Genomic DNA, 21,751 nt, shown 5'->3' with positions numbered 1-21,751 from the left:
GACGTGGTAGTTCTGCCCGGACACACACACACGTGCGTGCTGATTGTACGGACGCCGACGTGGCAGCAGAGAGCAGTCAACAGCAGATGCGGATAGTATGCATGCCATATGTGGAATGCCTAGTTCGCTGACATGCCCTTTTTTTGCACTAAGAGCTATACGGAATTCCGTATTTTGCGTTGGTTGCTTTTTGGGGCAGTTTTAAGGCCACATGCTTTTAGGAGTTGAATGCTTTTGAGCCTAAAGCTTTTGGAACTTTTGCTTTTGAGATTAGCTGATTTTGGGGCTCTGCTTTGGCATCCCTTGTAAGAATAAAAGAGCCCTAAGGGCCTCACTTCTCAGAGCATCTGGGCGCAGAGTCTGAGAGCGGAGGACCCTACGGGAGTTGTACTTTGCTCAAAAATTAATATACAAGAAATACCGAAAGGGGCACCACTCTTTGGGGCCAATCTCTCTAGGCACGGAACTACGCCGGCCCGTGTCGACCAAATTGAACTTTGTTTTAAGGTTGTGAAGTATTTTAAGTGAATCTCTCTCATGTTGCGACAGATTCTAAACTTGGGGTGCCCAAGTTTGTTACAGGATTCCCTTCCTGAGAGCTTCTGTTTTGCCACAGTGCCAATTCTGCTACACGAGAAAGTTGGACATTGGAGCTATCAAAGTCAAAATCCTCATGTAGCAAGGCAAGAAGGTGAGTACTATCAAATCTGGCCTTCGTTTCTACAAAGACAACAGAAAAATCTGAACAACTAGACTCAAGAGGTCAATATATCTGTTGACAATGGAGAATTGAAGTACAGCAATAGTGTATAGAGAAGATATATGACCATCATAGCTGCTATAGCTCTGATGTTAATCTGTAGCTCTTCTGTTAGTTCACAAACTACTTCAAAAACTAGGTAGGGTTCTTTGAACAATTCACGAACAACATTTGGTGGATGAAGCTTAAGCTGACCTGTCCCATTTGAAAGAAACGTGCCCTTTGTGGCCCTTGCAAGCAACCTCTCATGCAGAATCCAAATAGGAGGATTTGCGAGTTGTACCATCACTGAGCTGACCAGAAATTTGACACATCAATCGCTTCCGAAATCATCAGTGCATGAATCTTCTCTCGATTTGGAAGATGCTAATCTTATCTTTTAAGACATAGGACACAACAAATACGACTATCCACTGAACATCTTCTCGGTAGCTGCAAAAACCTAGTGTAGAAACATCGGGTGATCCCCCAACCATGTAGTTGAAAGAACGGGTTGGGGGTTGTCAGAGTCGCTGTAGCGCGGATAATGTGTCGTGCTCTCTACAGTGTGGGTGCCCCTCAGTGCAATGTGCGTGACAATCTCACTCAAACAAATGGAAACTCACTCAAACAGAATGAAACACAGAAACAATGGATAACAACAGAACAACAGAGACACAACAGTGGACCAGAACATGTGGACTCGACTATCTCAAAGAACCATGTACAGACTCTGGCGTGGCAGCACACTCAGCTCCAGCCCAGGACTCACAGGTACAAATGGGGGTGTCGAGGCTCAGATGTGCAGGGATGGTGAAGCAGTGCTATGTGCCTAGACTCGCTACCACGATGATGACCAAACCATCTATATAAGATAATGATAATGACCCAACGGCTACTACTCATAGATACAATCATAAAGAGCCACCAACGGCTCATAAATGTCAGCCAGCTAAGTGTGACCTGGCCACATGTCCACTAGGCCACCATCCGTATCCCTGCCACGCGTCACTGCCCAGAGTGTCCGTCCAATGTGAACAGACCAGACCAACTGTACTAACTGTAACTGTGTCCTTTAGCAGTGACACTGTAGCCTGCTACAGGTTGCCCGCCACAAGACTGGTCACCATCTCGGTGAGCCAAACACTGAATGAAACTGCAAAAGTAACTATATGTACAATGAAAGGTGGGGCAAGAGCACAGTCTTGTCACCCAAGGGAAAGTGTCGTCGCCACTGCTGCTCCAGAAGCATCTGGATCGGGAGGAGCCATCAGATCGATTGTGTAACGATGCGGTTGCTGGACTGTGCTCTGCATAACCTAGCTTCCTGTGGTTGGAGCAGCCATCTGCTGCACAGCGGATGGAAGCACCTGCCCTGAAGTGAACCTCGGACGCCTAGTAACACAACCATGGCGGTGTGCACCAGCAGCACCGTCACACCAAGGAACACTCTGGCTCTGCATGTGTGGCATCTGGACGTGAGACCCCTGCTGAGTAAAGTACTGGAACTGTGGTTGTGGGTAGTGTCCCATGAACTGCTCGGAGGGCTGAGAGAGACCTGATGGTACTGCAAAGCCTACTGGATTCTGGACCTGTATCCCTGGCCCAATCCATCCATATCCCACAAGAGCCTGGGTAGGCCTGTTACCATACATAAGCATTTCTTGAAATCCCTGCACTTGTGCTTTTAGGTCATCAAGAATCCTTGACTTTATCTTCAATGCTTGTCGTAGTGCAAAAATCGTTGCATCTCAATCTGCGATGGCACTCTCGGCAACTCGCAGAGATCCCTCCATAGCTGCATATGTGGCGGAGTGACGCTGGTGCGTTGCAGCTAGCTGCTCTACGCCTAGCTCGATGGTGGCAATAGCAGCTCTGGAGTCCTGAAGTAACTTCTTTGAAAGCTGAAACAGAGAAGTGGAGTCGGTCCTACCTGAAGATCCCTAAGATGCATGTGATGCTGGAGGGCGCACATGTGGCACAGCCGGCGAGCTAGAAGTAGGTACAACTGGTGTAGTAGGTGCCTCTAAGATTGTTGTTGTAGGTGGAGAGAGAGATATGTTGACCGGTGTATGAGTGAAGATGGGGGAAGAAGGAAGAGGATCCTGTATGGGTGAAGTGACCATCCTGTCCGGAGGAGCAACAGTAGACACTGGCGCCGGCACAGTAGAACCAGGGGTAGAAGTAGACGTGTGACGCTGAAGATATACCCTAGTCTGCTGGCTCTCAGAAACTCGCAAGGAGAGTAGAGACTTCACTGTATCCTTCACCACTTTCGCCTTGATCTTCTTTTTCTTGGTGACTCTGGGGTCAACCTGCATGCTCAATGATTTCCTTTTCCCTTTGGAGGTTCCCTGCTCCTCATCCACTTCATCTGGGTTAATAGGTATGTTTATGACCCATGCCAAGAGAGGTGCCGCAAAACATTTAAAACTTAACTGCACAGACTGCACTTGGGCCCGAAATCTTTTAGCCCTAGTCTCCAAAGAGCTGAAGAGAATCTGGTGGAATCCACAAGGGATAGTGTGGATTAAACAGTAGAGCCCGTCGCAGTGGGAGAAGGTAGTGAGAAGATCAGTTTTTTCCTTGTCTTCTTTGGCATCTCGAGCCAGAAAGTAATACCTGAAGATTGCGAGAAGCCGTCTGCTTCGCTCATAATCCGGGTGATCCGAACTCAGTAGTTCTTGACATGCTTGAATTGTCGCATCCTTGGACAGCAAAGAGAAAGTGCGAGTAGTAGGCTTCACAGCTGGAAAGTTTGTCATACCCATGGCATGGCCAAGCCTTGTAGTTGTTAGGTTGTGGCCCCGGACCTTTGGAAAGTCTTTCAACAGTTGATGTATCATCTCTGCTGGAACCGTATCAGGTAAATTTTGCATCAGCCAATGCTGTGAGACCCAGAGTCCGTAGCTGAGCAGTCGAAAGCACCTCACTGAGAGATGGTCGAGGCTGCTGCATATAAAAATTTAATGAGAATGCTGTGCAATTTTTCGAAGAAGCAGGCCTCTTGATCCCATGGGTGATGATCGGCTGCTTTCCTTTCTTCGGAGCCATTTTTGAATGTTCCTCCTTATCACTGGAAGCACCTGACTTGGAATTTACATCTGAATCATCAGATGCTACTGTTGAGTCTGCTTTGTAGCTCTCATCGCTTGGGTCACTGGAGGTAAAGTCATCTATGCCATGGCTGCTGCTTGCAGATACTTCCTCTACTTCGCTCTCTGATTCTGCAACCAGAGCTTTCCTCTTCTTCAACTCTTCCTTTCTCTTGCTACTTCCTGCCATGATGAGGTCCGGGTGGATGAAAAAACAGTGAGCAGATTAGTAGACCATGTGGAGTATAGAAACTCTGGGACGAAAAACGCTAGTAGTGGTGATGGTAGGGAGCTGCTCAGGTAGGGCGCGAGGATACTAGAAAAGCCAGTGGTAGGGACGATTTGGGATTGGGCTAGGCAGAGGCGCTGGACAGAAGGTGACTAGGGACGATTTGGGATTAGGCTAGGCAGAGGCGCTGGACAGAAGGTGAGTTGGGGCGAAGTAGGGTGGGGTTGGGCGAGAAGATTCGACTGAGGCTAGGCAGATGGGTTAGGGTCTAGGTGCATTGGGTAAGGGTGGATCAAAGGGGTAGGGGAGAGTTTAGGGTATAGGGCAATTGGGTATGTAGGGGCGAATCAAGAGGTTAGAGGCGAATGAAGTTAGGGCTGGGGCGACTGTAATAGGGTAGGGGCGAATGCAATACGGTAGGGGCGAGTAAGTGATTCGAGGCTGGGGCGAATTTTCTTGGCTGGGGCGAATCCAATAGGGAACTGGGTAAGGGCGAATCCAATAAGGCCTGGGCGAATTTTCTCGGACTGGGGCGAATCCAATAAGGAACTGGGTAGGGGCGAATGCAATAGGGTAGGGGCGAGGGGGTGAGGCATAGTTGACACGTACGGTCATGTACGATGGTTACACGTACGAAGACGTGCGGTACTAATCAAACTAAAAAAAGTTAGACGTACGTTGAAGTAACGTACGATGCAAAAAAATAAATCATATATTTTTCAGAGCTTTTACTCTATTATGAGTAACTACTTAGTATTAAGTACATACAACTTCAAGGACATGTCTTACAAGTAAGAACATTAAAGATTTGGCCATGGACATTGGAAACGGCAATGTTCGAAAAAAGATGATCATGATTGCATTTGATTTCATAATTCATTACATAAGTAGAGAGTCGAGGCTCGTGAGATACAAGTGACAAAAAGTAGTACAAAAAAGTAGTGACACGTCACACAACTCATAGTCTCATGGCCCATGGGTGCAAACTTTAAAGCATAAAGAGAGAGTTCTAAGTGCTCATATCGCTCTCATCACCGGAGTTGTGGTCCGAGCTTGAGCTAGAGCTTGAGTTAGAGGTAGCTGCATCATCCTCATCACTACTTGCATCAAATGCACTAGATGCAAGACCATAATCTCCCTCACTAAGGATGTTGCCCTCATCATCAAACTCTGGCTCTCTAGGATCCGCAGGCCTAGAAATGGACACATTCTCCAAAGTGGTGTCCGCCATAGTACATCCGCTACCCGAGCCTCGCCGCACATAGCACCTGGGTGTCCGTGTCGACGCTCTTCCACTCCCAAGAGCAACTGAAGTGGAAGCTCCTCTACCTGTAGTTGCCAAAGCTCGCACAACCACCTTCTTGCAGGACCGTGTGAGAGAGACACGGCGATCAATCTCCTCCAACTCCAAGTAGAGGTCTCGAAATATTTGCTCCTCCTCTGGATCGCGATCTTTGTTGAGACTCTTAAGAGTCTCAATGGAGAGCTTGCATTCATCTACATTCACCTATTTGTCATTTACAACATGCAAGAAGATTAATGGAGTTAGCAATTTGGCATGCCAAAATTATGAGCACATGATACATCATACATGTGAAAGCATAAATAAAGAGTATGATGTAGCCAACTCAATTACCTGCCTAGCAATGGGCATCTCATGCATGGACCCCAACATGCGTAAATTGGAGCGACAATAGATAAGCCGCTCCAATTGCTTCGTAGAAAGCTTGTTGCGGATCTTGGTGTGTATAAGAGAATACGCCGACCAATTCCGCTCACATGCACCCGATGAGCAATCCTAGAGCACATAGATGATAGCAGAGGGGCATGAGATTTGAATTGTGGGAATTTTCAATTGAGAGGTGACTTATGTCACATGAATGATGAATGTCAAATGATGACATGATTGAGATTATAAATTTATAATTTATGGTATGGTATTATGTTACTGTATGTATAATTATTAATATATATATGATATACCTGTCCAAGAACCCTCAATGCCACCCTTTGAAGGTGAGGCAATTGATAGCCAAAACATTCCCACCAAAAAAGAGGCTTCACTAACGAATCCCTCTTCCAACACACCGAGGAAGCGAATGCCGTGCCTCTTTGGTCTCCATAGTTGATGAGCTCTTGGAGAAACTCTCCATGGTGTTCTTCATTGAGTATCTTTGGAAGGTACTTGTCGCGCTCCTCTTGAAGTGCTTGATCCGCAAAGATGGATGGCTTTTTGAAAGCCGGATGCAAGAGGGCGGCAAAGCCATGGATTGGTCGCCTCATCCAATCCCACCGCTTTTTAACAAGGAAGAGAATGTCATCTCTCTTTGGAGAGTCCTCCAACACATCACTACAAAGAGAGAGAGAAAGATAGTCAAGCATGGAAGGGTAGAACCGTAGATAGAAAAAGACAACTTACAATGTACATAAATCATAAGGTGATATGTTTACCGTGAACCATCGGGTGCGCCATCAAGAATAGTGGATCTCTCAATCTCCTTGTAAGCCTCTTCCATGAAGTGGTAAAGGAGACCTATGGTAGACCCTTCCATGTCGGTCATCCGAAGCACCTTATACAATGGCAATACCACCATGACAAGACCCTTGACCTCTTGCCAAAACTCCTCCTTCAAGCAAAGCCGTTGGATGGCCTTTGCATCTTGTTGGGATGATTGGGTCTCTTCTTCAATCCATGCTTTGAACTCATCCGAGACCATTGTCTTTTGCAAGTTGGTTTGCACATCATACAGGCGCTCAAGGAGGAGCCACATAGCGGCAAAGCGTGTTGCGGAAGGCTTCTTCAACTCCAAGCCGGAGTAAGTGCGATATATCGCAAGTACTCTCACCTTTTTGTTGATGAAGTTGACGATGGAGAGGGCTTGGGATAGAATGTCGTTCACCGGGGGGGTGGGATGGCACACTGGCTTATGATGCCCCAAGGGCCAAGGCTCCAAGGCCCCCAACGTTCAAGTTTTAGCTTTCAAAAACTGCCAGCACGTGGCGCTACAAAACGGCTGTAAAAACAGTCAAAAAAGTCCGTCAACGGGCATTTTTTTTTCGATCGGACGGAACCTGGACGGAACGGACGGGACGGGACGGAACGGACGGATCGTTCCGTTCGACGGACGTGGACAACCCTGGGGTGAGGGTGGATAGGGGCGAGGGGGTTGAGGGTGGGTAGGGGCGAGTGTGGGTAGGGTAGGGGCGAGAGGGTGAGGGTGGATAGGGGCGAGGGGATTGAGGGTGGGTAGGGGCGAGTGTGGGTAGGGTAGGGGCGAGAGGGGTGGTTAGAGGGTAGGGGCGAGTGGTAGAGGGTAGGGGCGAGAGGGGGCGGTTAGAAGGTAGGGGCGAGAGGGGGTGGGGTAGGGTAGGGGCGAGGGGAGTAAGGGGAGGGTAGGGTCGAGAATTTAAGGGGAGGGGGTTAGGGTAAGTTAGAGTCGAGGGGGTGAGGGAGAGTAGGGCGAGAGGTTGGGTAGAGGGATAGGGTCCAGGGAGAGAGTAAAGGCTGCGCAGATAACCGAGAAGAGAAGGATGCAGTGGTCAGATGCAAGGAGAAGACAAGTGGTCAAATGCAAGGAGAAGAAAAGTGTAGGTTCTCAAGCAACCAAGCAAGTTTTTGAGTCAAAAGTCCAAAACTCTAATGGCCCTTCCTGCAGCTAGAATACTAACTGCACTGCTTGCTAATGAGCCCAAAAGATTTTTGACATACTCCACCATATTATTCACATAGAGAGTTTTGCATTGTGAGCCTCATCAAGTCCAAGTCCTTGATTACATGTGATCCCTGTCTCAATCGCCATCTAAGCAACTACACTTGTTAAAACTGAACAAAACCACGACTTTTGGAGACTCCCGAACTGGAAAGATCTTAGTACTTAACAGCAATTAACGCTGAGGATAGAAACGATTAGAGGAGGAGTGATTGGACTGTAGAAGTTCACGACAACACCCAATTACCAAGAATTAGTGGAGAAAAGATATCTTAGAGGAAAGGCGGAAACTTACAAACATAGCAGAAACTGAGACAGTAACAGAACACCCGTGCTGATGGAAAGATAGTGGGGAGGAGAGAGATGGGACCTAGAACCTACAGATGGCGGAATAGTTGCACACTTTACTCAGAGGAGTAATAGCATTTGATCCGGGAGCCATTTACCAGCGGCAAAGGAACGCCTTCCAAAGTGACTAACTGGACAGCCCCCTGTGGCAAAATCTCCTCTACTCTAAAGGCCCCTTCCCAAGCTGGAACCAGCTTCTTTGCTTTTTTCAAATATTTTGCCTGATAGAGTAGCACTAGTGTGCCTTGCGTTATTTTCGGCTTTCTCAGGTGGCGATCATGCCACGCTTTGCGACGAAGTTGCTCCGCTTGCAGAGCATGTGAAGCTAAACGGCGGCTTTCATCCAATAAGGTGAGACGGGATATAGAAGCAGATTCCATGCCCCAACTTGCACGCAGACTGCCCACCCTAGGGGATCCGGAGTTGAACTCAAGTGGAGCTATGGCTTCCAAACCGGAAGCGAGTTGAAAAGGCATGTGATTCGTTGTTGCTTTGAGAGATGTGCGGTATGCCCAAAGAGTGTCGTGCACAGCCTGAGCCCACGATGCTGGATGGAGATGACATGCTTTCCGCAGGAGGGCGATCACAACCTTGTTGGTGCTCTCGGCCTGCCCATTGGTTCTAGGGTAATAAGAGCACGACTTGCGATGAAAAATCTTGTAATTGGCCAGCAAAGTTGAGATCATGTCATTGACAAAATGACTGCCCCTATCACTGGTGATCTCTAAGGGACATCCAAATCTGCATAAAATATTTTCATATAAAAATTTGGCTACTGTATTGCCAATGCAATCTACTGTCGCCAGTACCTCTGCCCACTTTGTTGCATAGTCTGTAGCCACTAGCAGATATTTGCGATTACTTGGTTGAGCCGGGGGATATATTGGACCTACAAAGTCCAAGCCCCATCTCTCAAAAGGTAGCCACGCCATCGAGACCTGCAGAGGACGGTTGGATTGCTTACTTGGCTTCGGCCCACAGTGCTGGCACACATCACAAACCTTAGAATATGCTATTGCATCCTTAAAAACGTAGGGCCACCATAGACCACTCTATAGAATCTTCTCGGCGGTGATGTGACCAGGGTAATGGCCACCAGTGGGACCATTGTGGGCATCCTCCAGAATATGCTCCACCTCATGAGGTGAGACACAATGCTTCAGAACACCATCTGGTCCCGATTTGTAGAGCTAGCCCCCAATCAGAGTGAAAGGCCTGGACTTCAACAGCAATCTCCTCTTCTGCAGTGGAGATGCCTTCTATGGGTACAGCCCAGTAGATAGAAAATGTAAGACCTCGCCATACCATTCCGGTGTTGTATCTATTTTAAAAAGACTGCTATCTGGAAAGTCATCCGCAATCCCGGTAGCTTCTTCACCTGTGTGAATGCGAGAGAGGTGGTCAGCCATTACATGATGCTTACCATGACGGAGTACCACTTCAAAATCAAACTCTTGGAATAGGAGGAGCCATCCCCATACTCGACCTGCGACCTGTGGCTTATTAAGCAGATAGCGCAAGGCATGGTGATCAATAATAATTGTGAAATGGACCCCTAGCAAATAGTGACGAAATTTCTGTAGAGCATACACTATAGCCAAACCTTCCCTCTCTGTGGTGCTATAGTTGCGCTCTGCTTTGGTGAGCAGGCGACTTGCATAATGTACAGGGCGATCCAAGTTGAACTCTTTGCTAGGCTGAGTCAGCACAACACCCACAGCCAACAGACTGGCATTTGTATGCACATGAAAAGGTAGGGCCCAATCTGGGGCAACTAGAATAGGTGCTTCAGTGAGGCGTTTTTTGAGGTATGCAAATGCTTCAGCCTCGGGTGTTGACCACTGGAAGGGAACAGCAACACTGGTGAGCCGAGTCAATGGTTGAGCCACATGTGCATACATACGTATAAACCTGCGATGATAGCCGGTGTGGCCCCAAAGCTCTGAACACCTTTGGGATTTATGGGCAGAGGTAACTTCAAGATGGCCACTATCTTCTCTGGGTCAGGTGCTAAACCTTGAGCAGACACCACATGGCCCAACAGTGTGCCCTCGGTGACAAAAAAATGACACATGTTTGGATTGAGCTTCAAACGTGCCTCTCTGCACCTGAGGAAGACTGCAGAGAGCTGAGCAAGATGCTCCTTTAGATTTTCTAGTGGGGTCGAACATTGAGCACCCGAGAAGGTGGAAAAGTCGTCCATGAATATGCGAAGGTGATCAGTAAGCAGAGGACAAAAGATGAGATATACTATGCGATTGAAAGAAGGCGGTGCATTTTTAAGCCCAAAAGACATTCAAGTGTAGATGAAAATACCCCATGGAGTCACAAAAGCTGTTTTGATTTGGTCGTCAGGATGTATTCCTAACTGATTGTAGCCGTTGAATCTGTCCATAAAACTATACAGTACATGGCCAACGACATCTTCGAGGACTCTCTCAGTGAAAGGTGTCGGAAATCCATCCGAGATTGTGACCTTATTCAGAGCCCGGTAGTCGACGCAAACTCGAATTTTGTTGGACTGCTTCTTTGGGGCAATAACCATAGGGGACAACCATTCTGAGTGCTCTACTGGTACAATAATACCTGCTTCTTGCATTTTTTCCAACTCGATTTTGACTGCTTCTGCATACTTGGGATTCAGTTTGTAAGCCCGTCCTCTAACCGGCTTAGCCCCCTCAACCAGAGGAATTGTGTGGACTCCTAGCTCTGTTGGGATTCCTTCCAAATCGTGGTAAGACCAGGCAAACACATCCTTGAAAGAGCGCATGAAAGAGATTACCTGGTCGAGTAGAGCGGGGTGATCCCATAACCAAGCGGCTAACAAGATGGGCTGATGGTTGTCAGGGCCGCCTAGGTTGACCTCTCTGACAGGTCAGGCGGTGCAGTGGGCGAGGCTGCGTCAGGGAGAGAAGACCGTGCCGCCTCTGTGAGCTTCTGGACATTATGAGCTGGCGTCTGATCAATGTTGAAATCAGCATACTCTTCCTACAACCATCCTGATGGAAGCTCTGCAAATGGTAAATCCTCAAATAGCTCAGAGTGCTCCGGCATGGGTGGAGAGTCAGATGGAGTGGAGGCTAAGGAAGGAGCTGGGGTGTTGGCCAACTCTTGCAAGGGAGACTTTTTCCCCCTTCTATGGTGGGTTATAAGCTCACCCAAGCTGACGGTTTCCATCAAGGGACCCTCTGAAGGATGGTCACCAGAGACCGGTCCACTTGGTTCTGGCGCACTTGGCTGATTGGGATTACTGGCTTCAGGTGTAGCTTCAGGTGTAGTATCAGCGGGAGAGGGTGAATCTGTTGGCAAAGGTTGAAGAGAGACTACATAGCATGGCATCAAAGAAGTAGCTTCTAACCACTGCAGTAAGACTTCATCGGACCCATCAAGAGGGACCGGCTGCTCCAAGTCAGGGTTGGACTCTACTGACAAAGAGCTATGCTGAACGACCGGATCCATGCCTCCTTTGAGACGAATTTGTTGCATTGGAGAGCCAGAGTATGTATCCACATGGCATTGTTTCCCCAATCATGAAGTGCTTTCGTATGTCGCAACCATGGCCTACCAATCAGCAAGGGATAACCTCCCTCTACCTGGGGAAGATTAACTACCACAAAATCCAAGTTAAAAGTGAAATCTTGTACCTTCAAAGGCACCTTGTCGACTATGCCCACTAGGTAGACTGTTCTCTGATCGGCCAATGTAACAGTGAAAGGAGCAGGTCGGGTAGGCTGTAGACCTAAGGCCATCATAGTGAATTCGGCCATCAAATTGATTCCAAATCCACCATCAACGATGACGCCGGATAGCTGGTGCCCAAGAATAGATACGATGAGACGAGGACTTTTATAATCGGTGAGGGGAGCAGTTGGATAGGAAATCAAATAAGACTCTGAGGGCTGTACAAGGAGGTGCCCACCACTAGGCCCAGCCCCCGACTACAGAGACTGAATGACCGACAGGGTGTCACTTCTAAGTGTTGCGTCGAGCTTTAGCATGTCGTATAGTGACACCTGCTAAAAAGTATTCTTCAAAATGGCTTCTGTTGTGGGCTTGGCGCCTTTGAACTGGGCTCCCTTTGGAACCTTAATCTGTTCCAAGTCAACCACTGCTCCAAGAAGGCTCCATCAATGTCAGATAACAAGGAAGTTGGTTTGCTCTTAGCAATTTTGAAGGACTCGTCCTTTGGGTCAGGTAGACCAGATTGAGGAAGTGGGGACTGGCGAGGTGGACCTGTGGGCAGACTGAGACCAAGAGCTGCTCTTTGTGCCCGAGTAAGGACACCAGCAGGCTCCTCCACTTGCAGTGGCTTAACCACATGAGTAACAAGTGATGGTTGAGGCACGGTATTCACAGCAATCAAGTTTATCTTCGGGAAGGTGAAATCTTGCTGGTTCTGAGTCGAGCATGAAGACGTGGATGCCCTTTGCATGGGACAATCCTTACTGTAGTGATCCTTCGAATCAGGGCAATGACGACAAGGAGGGGACCCCTCAGGTAAAGGACACTTTCTCTGATAATGCCCATATTCTCCGCATCTATAGCAGACTATGGGCCGATTGGAAGGACGAAACGGGGGACGAGGTGGTTGCTGCATGGAGTTGGAGGCTGAAGTGTAGAAGCTCTGAGGGGTTGAGGTGGCATTAGCATTATAAAAACTTTGAGTCGGGAAAGTACTTGACATACCTTGGACAGCAGGGGTATTGAGCAAAGGTGGCATGTAGTTGGGATGGCCGTAGTGAGAAACCATGTTGGATGTTGGTGCTAACCCCTGTTGGAGTGTAGGACCAAGACTTTGCTGTATTTTGTGCAATCCCTTTATATAGTAGCAATCCTTATCTTCATGACCCGATTTTTCGCAGAAGTGGCAATAAGAGCGAAGGGGACAGTCCTGTGGAGGGTGTCCTGGAGAGCGGCATGAACTACACCATACCATAGCCTTAGTCTCCTGCTGAGACCTGAGCTCTTCTAACTCTCTTTTAAGTTGATCATAAGCCTCTTGATGTGGAGGCTTCTCCTATCTGAGAGAGAAGGATCTCTCTTCTTGAAGGGCCCGCTGTAACTTTAGGGCTTCCAGTTCCCTTCGTAAAGAAGTCAAGGGGTCTGTTGGACTATCCACGAGTACAGGGGCAGTATCTAACCTAGGAGAGTCAGTGAACTGCATTCTTGCTCCCTCTATTCTAGTAGCAGTAGCAACAAAGTCTTCCAGATTGGCTTCAAGACGGAGGATTTCTCTGAGCTTTTGTTGAGAAGTCTTAGGCAGAGCCTTCTCTACCCACTTCTTCACCATGAATTCCCCTGGTTGCTGAGGCAGCTTGGCGACCAGGGACTTTGTTCTGGTCATGAGCTCTGCAAATGTCTCCTTGGGCTGGAGCAACAGGTTGGCCAACTCATCTAGAATCTTCTCTTGATAATCCCTTGGTCAGAAAGCTTCGCAGAACTGTTGTCTTAACATGGTCCAAGTAGTAAAGTGGTTTTCAGCAAACTGATTGTACCATTTATCTGCAAGACCATCCAAGGTGGACGGGAAGAGCACCAGGTATGCATCTTCTCTGTTGAGGCCACGACCTCTGCAAAGAGAGACAAACCTCCGAGCATGGTCGTCTGCATCCTCTGTGGAGAGACCCTTAAAGGTAGGGAACTTGATGTTCACCTTTGCCAGAACACTTGTGAGCTCCTCCATGGCCTCCTGCTCCTGAGTCTGTTGCTCACTAGCTTGCTGTAACAAGATGGAGGAGAGCCTTACCGGAGAAGGTGACCTGGAGGATGTAGAACCGATCGAAGGAATGGAGGTAGCCGTATGAGTAGGTATGGGTGATGGGGCTAATATGCTTCTACTGGGCACCAAGGGTTGACGCCGTCTGTGGTAGTACTTCGAAGGACTTAGTACTGCACTTTGACGCTCCAATGACCTCCTTGTATGTGTCATGCAGTAACCGCCAACCCCACCAAGCTTTGGGCAAGAAGACCTTCACTTGGGCAAGACGACCTTCACTTGGCTGAACATTGGTCTAGACTCTACTAGACCAGGGCGAGTGACAAGACCACCTGGCCTAGACAAGGACGAGGAAGGACTAGACCAGGGACGAGGAGGACTAGACCAGGACGATAACTGGGTGGACCAGGGCGAGAGAGAACTAGACCAGCAAGGCGAGAGACTAGACCAGCTAGATTAAGTTGTCAAGGGTGAAACTAGACCAGAACAACAAGCTGCACAGGTGAAGCGAAGAAGACCAGCTACTCAACAGAGTGAGACTTCAGTTGAGGTCCCACCGTGATCGCCAAAATGAGAGCACCTATAGCGCGGATAATGTGTCGTGCTCTCTACAGTGTGGGTGCCCCTCAGTGCAATGTGCGTGACAATCTCACTCAAACAAATGGAAACTCACTCAAACAGAATGAAACACAGAAACAATGGATAACAACAGAACAACAGAGACACAACAGTGGACCAGAACATGTGGACTCGACTATCTCAAAGAACCATGTCCAGACTCTGGCGTGGTAGCACACTCAACTCCAGCCCAAGACTCACAGGTACAAATGGGGGTGTCGAGGCTCAGATGTGCAGGGATGGTGAAGCAGTGCTCTGTGCCTAGACTCGCTACCACGATGATGACCAAACCATCTATATAAGATAATGATAATGACCCAACGGCTACTACTCATAGATACAATCATAAAGAGCCACCAACGGCTCATAAATGTCAGCCAGCTAAGTGTGACCTGGCCACATGTCCACTAGGCCACCATCCGTATCCCTGCCACGTGTCACTGCCCAGAGTGTCCGTCCAGTGTGAACAGACCAGACCAACTGTACTAACTGTAACTGTGTCCTGTAGCAGTGACACTGTAGCCTGCTACAATCGCCAAGGTTGACTTCTCTAACCGGGTCAGAAGGTTTGGCTGGCGAGGATGCATCAGAAGATGAAGACTGTGCGGCCTCTTGGAGATTTGAGACATCATGGGGTGGTGGCTGATCCATATGAAAATCAGCATATTCTTCTTGAAACCATCCCTATGGAAGCTCGTCAAAGGGGAGTTCATCCAACACAGAAGAGAGCTTTCGCGTGGTTAAAGAGTCGGACGCAGAGGAGGCTGAGGTAAGAGATTCTATAAAGGAGATTTCTTACCCCTTCTATGGTGCTTGAGAGGTAAACTCTTGTAAAGGGGATTTCCCACCCCTTCTAAGGTGCTTGATAGACTCACAAAGGCCGATCGCTTCCACCAAGAGGGCAACTGAGTTATCATCCTTAGTGACCGCCACACTTGCCTGTAGATGTTGTGGCTCATTGGGCTCACTTACTGAAGGAACACTCGAAGACGATGTAACTTCAGGGAAGGAATTTATAGAGACCACATAGCATGGCATAGACTTGGTCGTCTCCAACCACTCCAGTAGGTCTTCGTCTGATTCATCTGGTGGGGTAGGCTGTTCCAGGTCGAGGTTGGACTCTACTGACAAAGAACTATGATGCACTACTAGATCCATACCTCCTTCAAGTTGAATGGGTTGCACTAGTGCGCCAAGAGTATGTATCCACATAGCATCGTTTCCCCATCATGAAGTGCTTTAGTGTGCCGCAACCATGGTCTGCCGATGAGCAAGGGAGAGCCGCCCTCAACCTGGGGAAGACGAACCACATCAAAATCCAGGCTAAATGTAAAGTCTTGCACCTGCAGAGGCACCTTGTCGACTATGCCCAAGGGGTACACAGTTCTCTGGTTAATTCCAGATCCACCATCCACTATGACACCTAAACATCGTTGCCCCAGAATAGACACGGTTAGACGAAGACTCTTGTAATCAGTGAGAGAAGCAGCGGGATAGGAGATCATGACGACTTAGGCGGCTGCACAGGAAGGTGCCCTCCACTGGACCCTGCACCGAGGTACATAGATTGAATGACAATAGGTGTGACGCTTCGAAAATTTGCATCCAGCCAGAGCATGTCGTAAAGTGACACTTGCTGAAAGGTGTTCTTTAAGATGGTCTTTGTTGTAGGCTTTTCGCCTTTGGTCAGGGCTTTCTTTGGTACCTTGATCTGCTGCAAGTCAGCCATTCCTTTCAAGAACGCCCCATCAATATCAGATCGCATGGAGGGGCGGCCCTTGACATTGGTGGGCGGCTTGTCAGTATTTGAAGGTCGACTAGGTTGAGAAAGTGGGGATGGAACAGTTGTACCTTCTGGAAGGCTGAGGCCGAGCGCTGCTCTTTGCTGAAAACTAAAAACATTGGTTTCGATGGCTGGATTGTAAGGGTATGGCGAGGTTATGGCTGAAAACTGAAAATGTTAGTGCTAGTGGGGTGATCTGGTGCAAAAACGCCAGAGATGTTGCGGTACTGCGGACGCCAGGTACTTGGTGCTGGTGCTGAGGGTATTGACTTATGCTTGAGAGATGACCCCTAGGGTCACTTATATAGGGAATTAAAGCTGAGTAGAGCAATCCCATAAAAATCCCATGATTTTATAATTGCTGGCTAAAATGTCACTTATTAATAAGTTGATGAGCTACTAATAAGAGGTGCTTCGTATGCACTTATTGCCTAGATTTGGTACTAATATAGCTGTATGGGAACACTCCTCAGTGCCTACACCTAGCAAACACTAGCTGTGTAATCAGAGGGTATGCAACTAATCTAAGTGTCGCGACATGCATGTCTCGCGTACACCGCCATACAAGCTCACAAGGGTGCCATAACACTTCCTTGGTTGTCCTAAACCCTAGAAATAAGAGTTAGCTTGTCCACATGCACATAGGGTTAAATGTACACGTGACACCACTGTAATTTGCGGAGATGCGTACGGACTACTACATCAACAAGTCAGTGCGTTTTACGGAAAATTGCCACATCAGCAGTCAACGCAATTTGCAGGGGTCCGTACACTCTGCCACGTGTCAGCCTGTTGGCACCTTTTACGAGTTGCATACATGTCATATGTGTCCGAGGGCCTGCAATGTCACCCGTTTGTTACACACCCCTCTCTTGAAAGAATTATAATCGCCCTCAAGCCTGCAAAACAGACAAAGGCCATAAACTGTCTTAGTAGACACTGACTATTAGTATTGACACACTAGACACGACACATCTAGCAGTTGTACAAATCGACAGTCACATCACAAAACATCACTTGACATCATAAGACATCACATACAAATTCATTCCAAATCTCAGACCATGATTAATCAGCAACAAGTTTAGTAATCGCATCTAGGTCCATTCGGGACCTCACGGATGCCCGATTAACTAATCCTTATTGCAATCATGTCTATAGAGATTTATGAGACCGAAATGCTGCAGTCATTTCGTCTTTCAGTTCCTGCACTCAAACAAGTTAAGTATAAATCAATCATATTCATTTTCGGGAATTCCTGTTATAAAGTCATACAGCAAAATACTATTTAGCCCTAAAGTATCCCTGAAACCCAAAAGGGACATCAGTGACTCTATTCAAAATCGGGGTAATCCGTTGACAAAGGAGCAGATTGACTCCCCTGTTGTGCAAACCCGCTGCACTAGATTCACCCTTGCTGAAATCGGGGTTCTATCCGAGTAGACTATGCTAAACCGAATGCTTCAACGTAAAGTTTCAAAATCTGAGGAGTATCTGCTAGGCCCTCCTCCTCCATCCACTTCGCATCCAATGCAGAATAGTTCTTGAACTTAACCAACAACCGCCTGATCACTTTACCGTTTATCTTTCTGTCCTTGTGTGCCAATATCTGTCCTAGAACGAGTATCTCCTCGCTTTCCTCCACTTCGGGTTGCTCATCTGGCTCCCCATCATCGGGCACATCGCCTTGAAAAGGCTTCAATAGACTCACATGAAATGCATTGTGAATCTTCCAAGTATCGGGCAGCTTCAGTCTAAAGGAGACATCATTTATCTTTTCTTTTATCTGGAAAGGATCATAGTACCTCATGCTAAGCTTCAGAAAAAGCCGCTCCTTTCCCTTTTTCTTTCTTAGCCGTGCCTTTTCAAAACGTAAGAGTACCCAATCGTCTTCCTTTGATTTCAAATCGCGACGATGTCGATCTGCTGCCTTCTTGTGTCGTTCTTGAGATTTCGCTAAAGCCTCTCGGACCTTGGCAAAAGCAGTATCCAAGTCCCTCGTGTATTGGTCGGCTTCAAAAATCTTATCTTTCGTGCTAAGGAAGGGTGAAACCTTCGCAGCACTTTCAATGATCTCAAATGGCGCCTTCCCCGTCGAAGAGTGGATCGTGTTATTGTAGCCAAATTCCATCAAGGGTAAAAAAAATTCCCATTGAGTCTTCTGATCAAAAATGTAAGACTTCAATAAATCCAATACAACTGAAATTACAATCTCAGATTGCCCAGCTGTCAGCGGCTCGAATGATGACGAGAACTGCGATCGTGTGCCAATGTTCTCCCAAATAGCATTCCAAAACAAACTCGTTAATTGGGGATCTCTGTCAGAGACGATTGTCTCATGCATGCCATGTAATCTGAAAATCTGTGCAATGAGCAGTCTCGCTAAATGATCCGGCTTGACTGTTTTCTTCACGAGAATGAAATGAGCTTGCTTGCTAAATCTGTCGATGACAGTCCAAATGCCATCATGCCCGTCCACATCCTTCTTGAGTCTCAGCCAAAAGAAGTAACGCTGCACACCTTTCAAGGTGGTGTCTATGCCACGGTGGTAAAAGGTGGACAATGGTACTCAGTCAAAACCTTTTCCCTCAACGGCTGTGTAACGCACAACATCGTTTTCTTCATCAAGTAGCCATCCCATATGGAATATCCCGCTACTACCACCCCATTCTGTATTCGAATGAATACATCGGAAGAATCTGGATCTGTGGCGTAATGATCAACCATGTCCTCGAAGCTTCTATGATGAATTGCGAAAAAAGCCAAAACTAGCGGCTTCCGAGACAAAGCATCTGCCATGAAGTTCTTCTGTCCCTGAACATGGACAATCTGGGGGTGAAACTGTGACAAGATGTTAGCCCACCGCATCTTCTTTTTCAAAAGCTGCTTCTGTGACAAGAAGTAGCGTAAACTCTGATGATCAGTGAAGACCGTGAAGTTGGCTCCAAGTAGGTAATGTAGCCACTAAGTAAGATCATGGATCACTGCCAAAAGCTCTTTCTCATAAATCTGGGGCTGTCAAATCTGACCTTGAAAACAATCGGCTTTCATAGGCAATGACATGGCCTTCTTGCATTAAGACCGCTCCCAGACTACGACCACAAGCATCACAATATACTTCAAATGACTTTTGCAAATCCGACAAAGTCAAGACTGGTCTAGTAGTCAATTTCTCTTTCAGTGTCTGAAAGGCAGTCACCTCTGTCGGTCCCCACGAGAAAGAGACTCCTTTCTATGTCAGAATGTGCAAAGGGGAAGAAACCTCAGTAAACTTTCGGAATTAACCGCCGGTAGTAAGAACACAAGCCCAAGAAGCTTCTAACTTCATGAACATTCTTGAAATCGGGCCAATCACGTATAGTCTCAATCTCGGCCGGGTTCATCTGTACTCCTGCTGCTGAGACGATGTGTCCCCAATAGTGTATCTCCGGCAAAGAAAAATTCACTCTTTTTGGCATTGATAACTAACTTGTGATCTCGCAATGCCTGAAAAACCTGTAGCATATGGTGTCTATGTTCTGCTTCATCCATGGAGAAGACTATAATGTCATCAAAGAAAGTGCCGACAAATGAACTATACTCTCTAAAAATCCTATCCATCATTCGGTTGAAAGTCGTTGGAGCATTGGTAAGGCCAAAAGGCATCACCAAAAATTCATACAAACCAAAGCTCATCCGAAAGGCTGTCTTGTAGACATCTCCCAGCACGATTTGGATCTGATGATATCCACTTTTCAAATCAATCCAGCTGAAACAAGAGAATCCCTGAAGTCGGTCAAGAATATCATCGATCCTTGGAATCGGAAATCTGTTCTTGATGGTGATTTTATTGAGAGCTCTGTAATCAATGCACATTCTCCAAGATCCGTCTTTCTTTAAAACCAAAAATACAGGAGAGCAGTAGGATGAAGTACTCCGCTGGATAAGACCCTTTTCCAGAAGGACTTTCACCTGGTTCATAATCTCTTCATTTTGGGCTCCGCTAACACGGTAAGGTGGCCGGTTTGGTGGTGTGCATCCAGGTATGAGATCAATGGTATGATCCTCCGGTCCAGATGGGGGCAACTCACCTGGCAGGCCCTCAGAGAAACAATCGGCATGAGTGTGGAGAAAATCTTGGCGTTCTCTATCAAGTTCAGGCATGTTCGTTCTATTTTCATCATTTAACTCTTTCACGTAGTCCAGTAAACAAAGAGACTCGATTTCATTAATTTGGAAATGGCCGAAGCCAATACAATAGGGACAGACTCGCCCTTCAGTTTGACATCAAGTACAATCTTTAGGCCCTTTTCATCCTCAAAGTTGCTTTCTTTGCCTGATAATCAATCACGGCATTGTTCTTATGGTACCAAGGAGGAGGACGTCACAACCTTCCAAGGGCATTATATAAAAGTCCTCATGCCCCAAATACCCTTGACAATGCAACCGAAGTTTGCCAATGACAGAACTGCCTCTACTGGTGGTCCCATCCTATCAGGTGTAATCTCGAGCCGCGCCGCCAATTCGGGTGAAATGAAGTTGGCCTCGGCTCCTCCATCGAAGAAAATCAAGGCTTCTTGATCTTTCACTTTGTCCCAAGCTCGGCAAAGTTCCGTACTTTCATCAACTAAGCTTGGGTCAGTACCCATGCAATCTGGTACCAATCTTGCTTTCATCTTGCCTTTTCTACCACGTTCCTCTGTTGCTCTCGAACTCTCTGGCCTGTCTTCACTTTGTTCTTGCTGTGCCTTTTTGGGGCACTTTGCGAAGATGTGCGCATGTTCCCCGCAACCAAAACACTTTTCTTCTTTGATGTAATTGGCCCTCTCTTGAAGAATGAGCCGGGGTCGTGTATCCTTATCTTTCTTTTCTTGGGAACTCTTCCTCTTTCTACTTTCATTGTTAAAGGTCTGTTGGGTTCTCTGAGTCAAGATCTCATTAGTGGGGTAAGTCAAATTTCCCGAATGTATCGCGAAACCCCGTTTCGCATGACCCATCAATTCTTGAATAGAATTCGACTTTTGTTCTAGGCAGTAGTCTCGGATCTCTGTAGGGAGTCCGCAGCAAAACCACTCAATATGTTCCTTAAAAGAGACCTTCTTAAATGAAGAGGTTGGTAGAAAAGAGTTCCAAAATCTCTCGCAATAAGTGTCCAAAGAATCTCCCTTGGTCATTTGAAGATGATTCCAAGCGGTTCGTATATCTCGTTCGTACTCCCGAGTCAGCCAAGAAGAAATAAAGAGCATTTTGAATTTCAACCACTTAACTGGAGCTTCCTTCCTCATAAGAAGAGTGGACCACAATGTTCGAGCATTTCCTTTGAAGAAAGATGTAGCCCTCTTAATCTTGGAGTGCTTTGAGTAGTGCCCTCCAGAGAAGGCTATTGAATGAAGGCCAAATCCCTTGGAGCATCTCGGAACCCAAAAAAGGATTCAAATTGAATCGACTGTCCACCTTCTTTGAATTCTTTTACTTGCTTGCTTTTGTCTTCAAGGAAGTCATATTGGTTGGCTCTGTAAAAATGCTTCTTCTTT

The 21,751-nt window shown here is 47.2% G+C and overlaps 2 protein-coding genes across 4 annotated transcripts in view; both read right to left on the bottom strand.

Moving 5' to 3' along the window:
* The window catches only part of LOC147447135 (putative RNA-dependent RNA polymerase 4), a 132,426-nt gene that overhangs the window by 40,026 nt on the left and 70,649 nt on the right, over positions 1-21,751 (bottom strand). The window lies entirely within an intron of this gene.
* On the bottom strand, positions 5,073-15,613 carry LOC147447137 (uncharacterized). The gene is made up of 5 exons (XM_086524428.1): positions 15,395-15,613; positions 6,515-6,909; positions 6,047-6,413; positions 5,700-5,861; positions 5,073-5,570 (listed from the first exon to the last, which is right to left on the bottom strand). Exons 1-5 carry the CDS (start codon positions 15,611-15,613, stop codon positions 5,073-5,075), a joined length of 1,641 nt encoding a protein of 546 aa, XP_086380554.1.

Source organism: Adiantum capillus-veneris, chromosome 11, assembly GCF_014529385.1.
Source record: "Adiantum capillus-veneris isolate H3 chromosome 11, ASM1452938v2, whole genome shotgun sequence".
NCBI lineage: Eukaryota > Viridiplantae > Streptophyta > Polypodiopsida > Polypodiales > Pteridaceae > Adiantum > Adiantum capillus-veneris.
The sequence above is the reverse complement of the archived record's forward strand: the minus strand, read 5'-3'. Positions and strand labels throughout refer to the sequence as shown.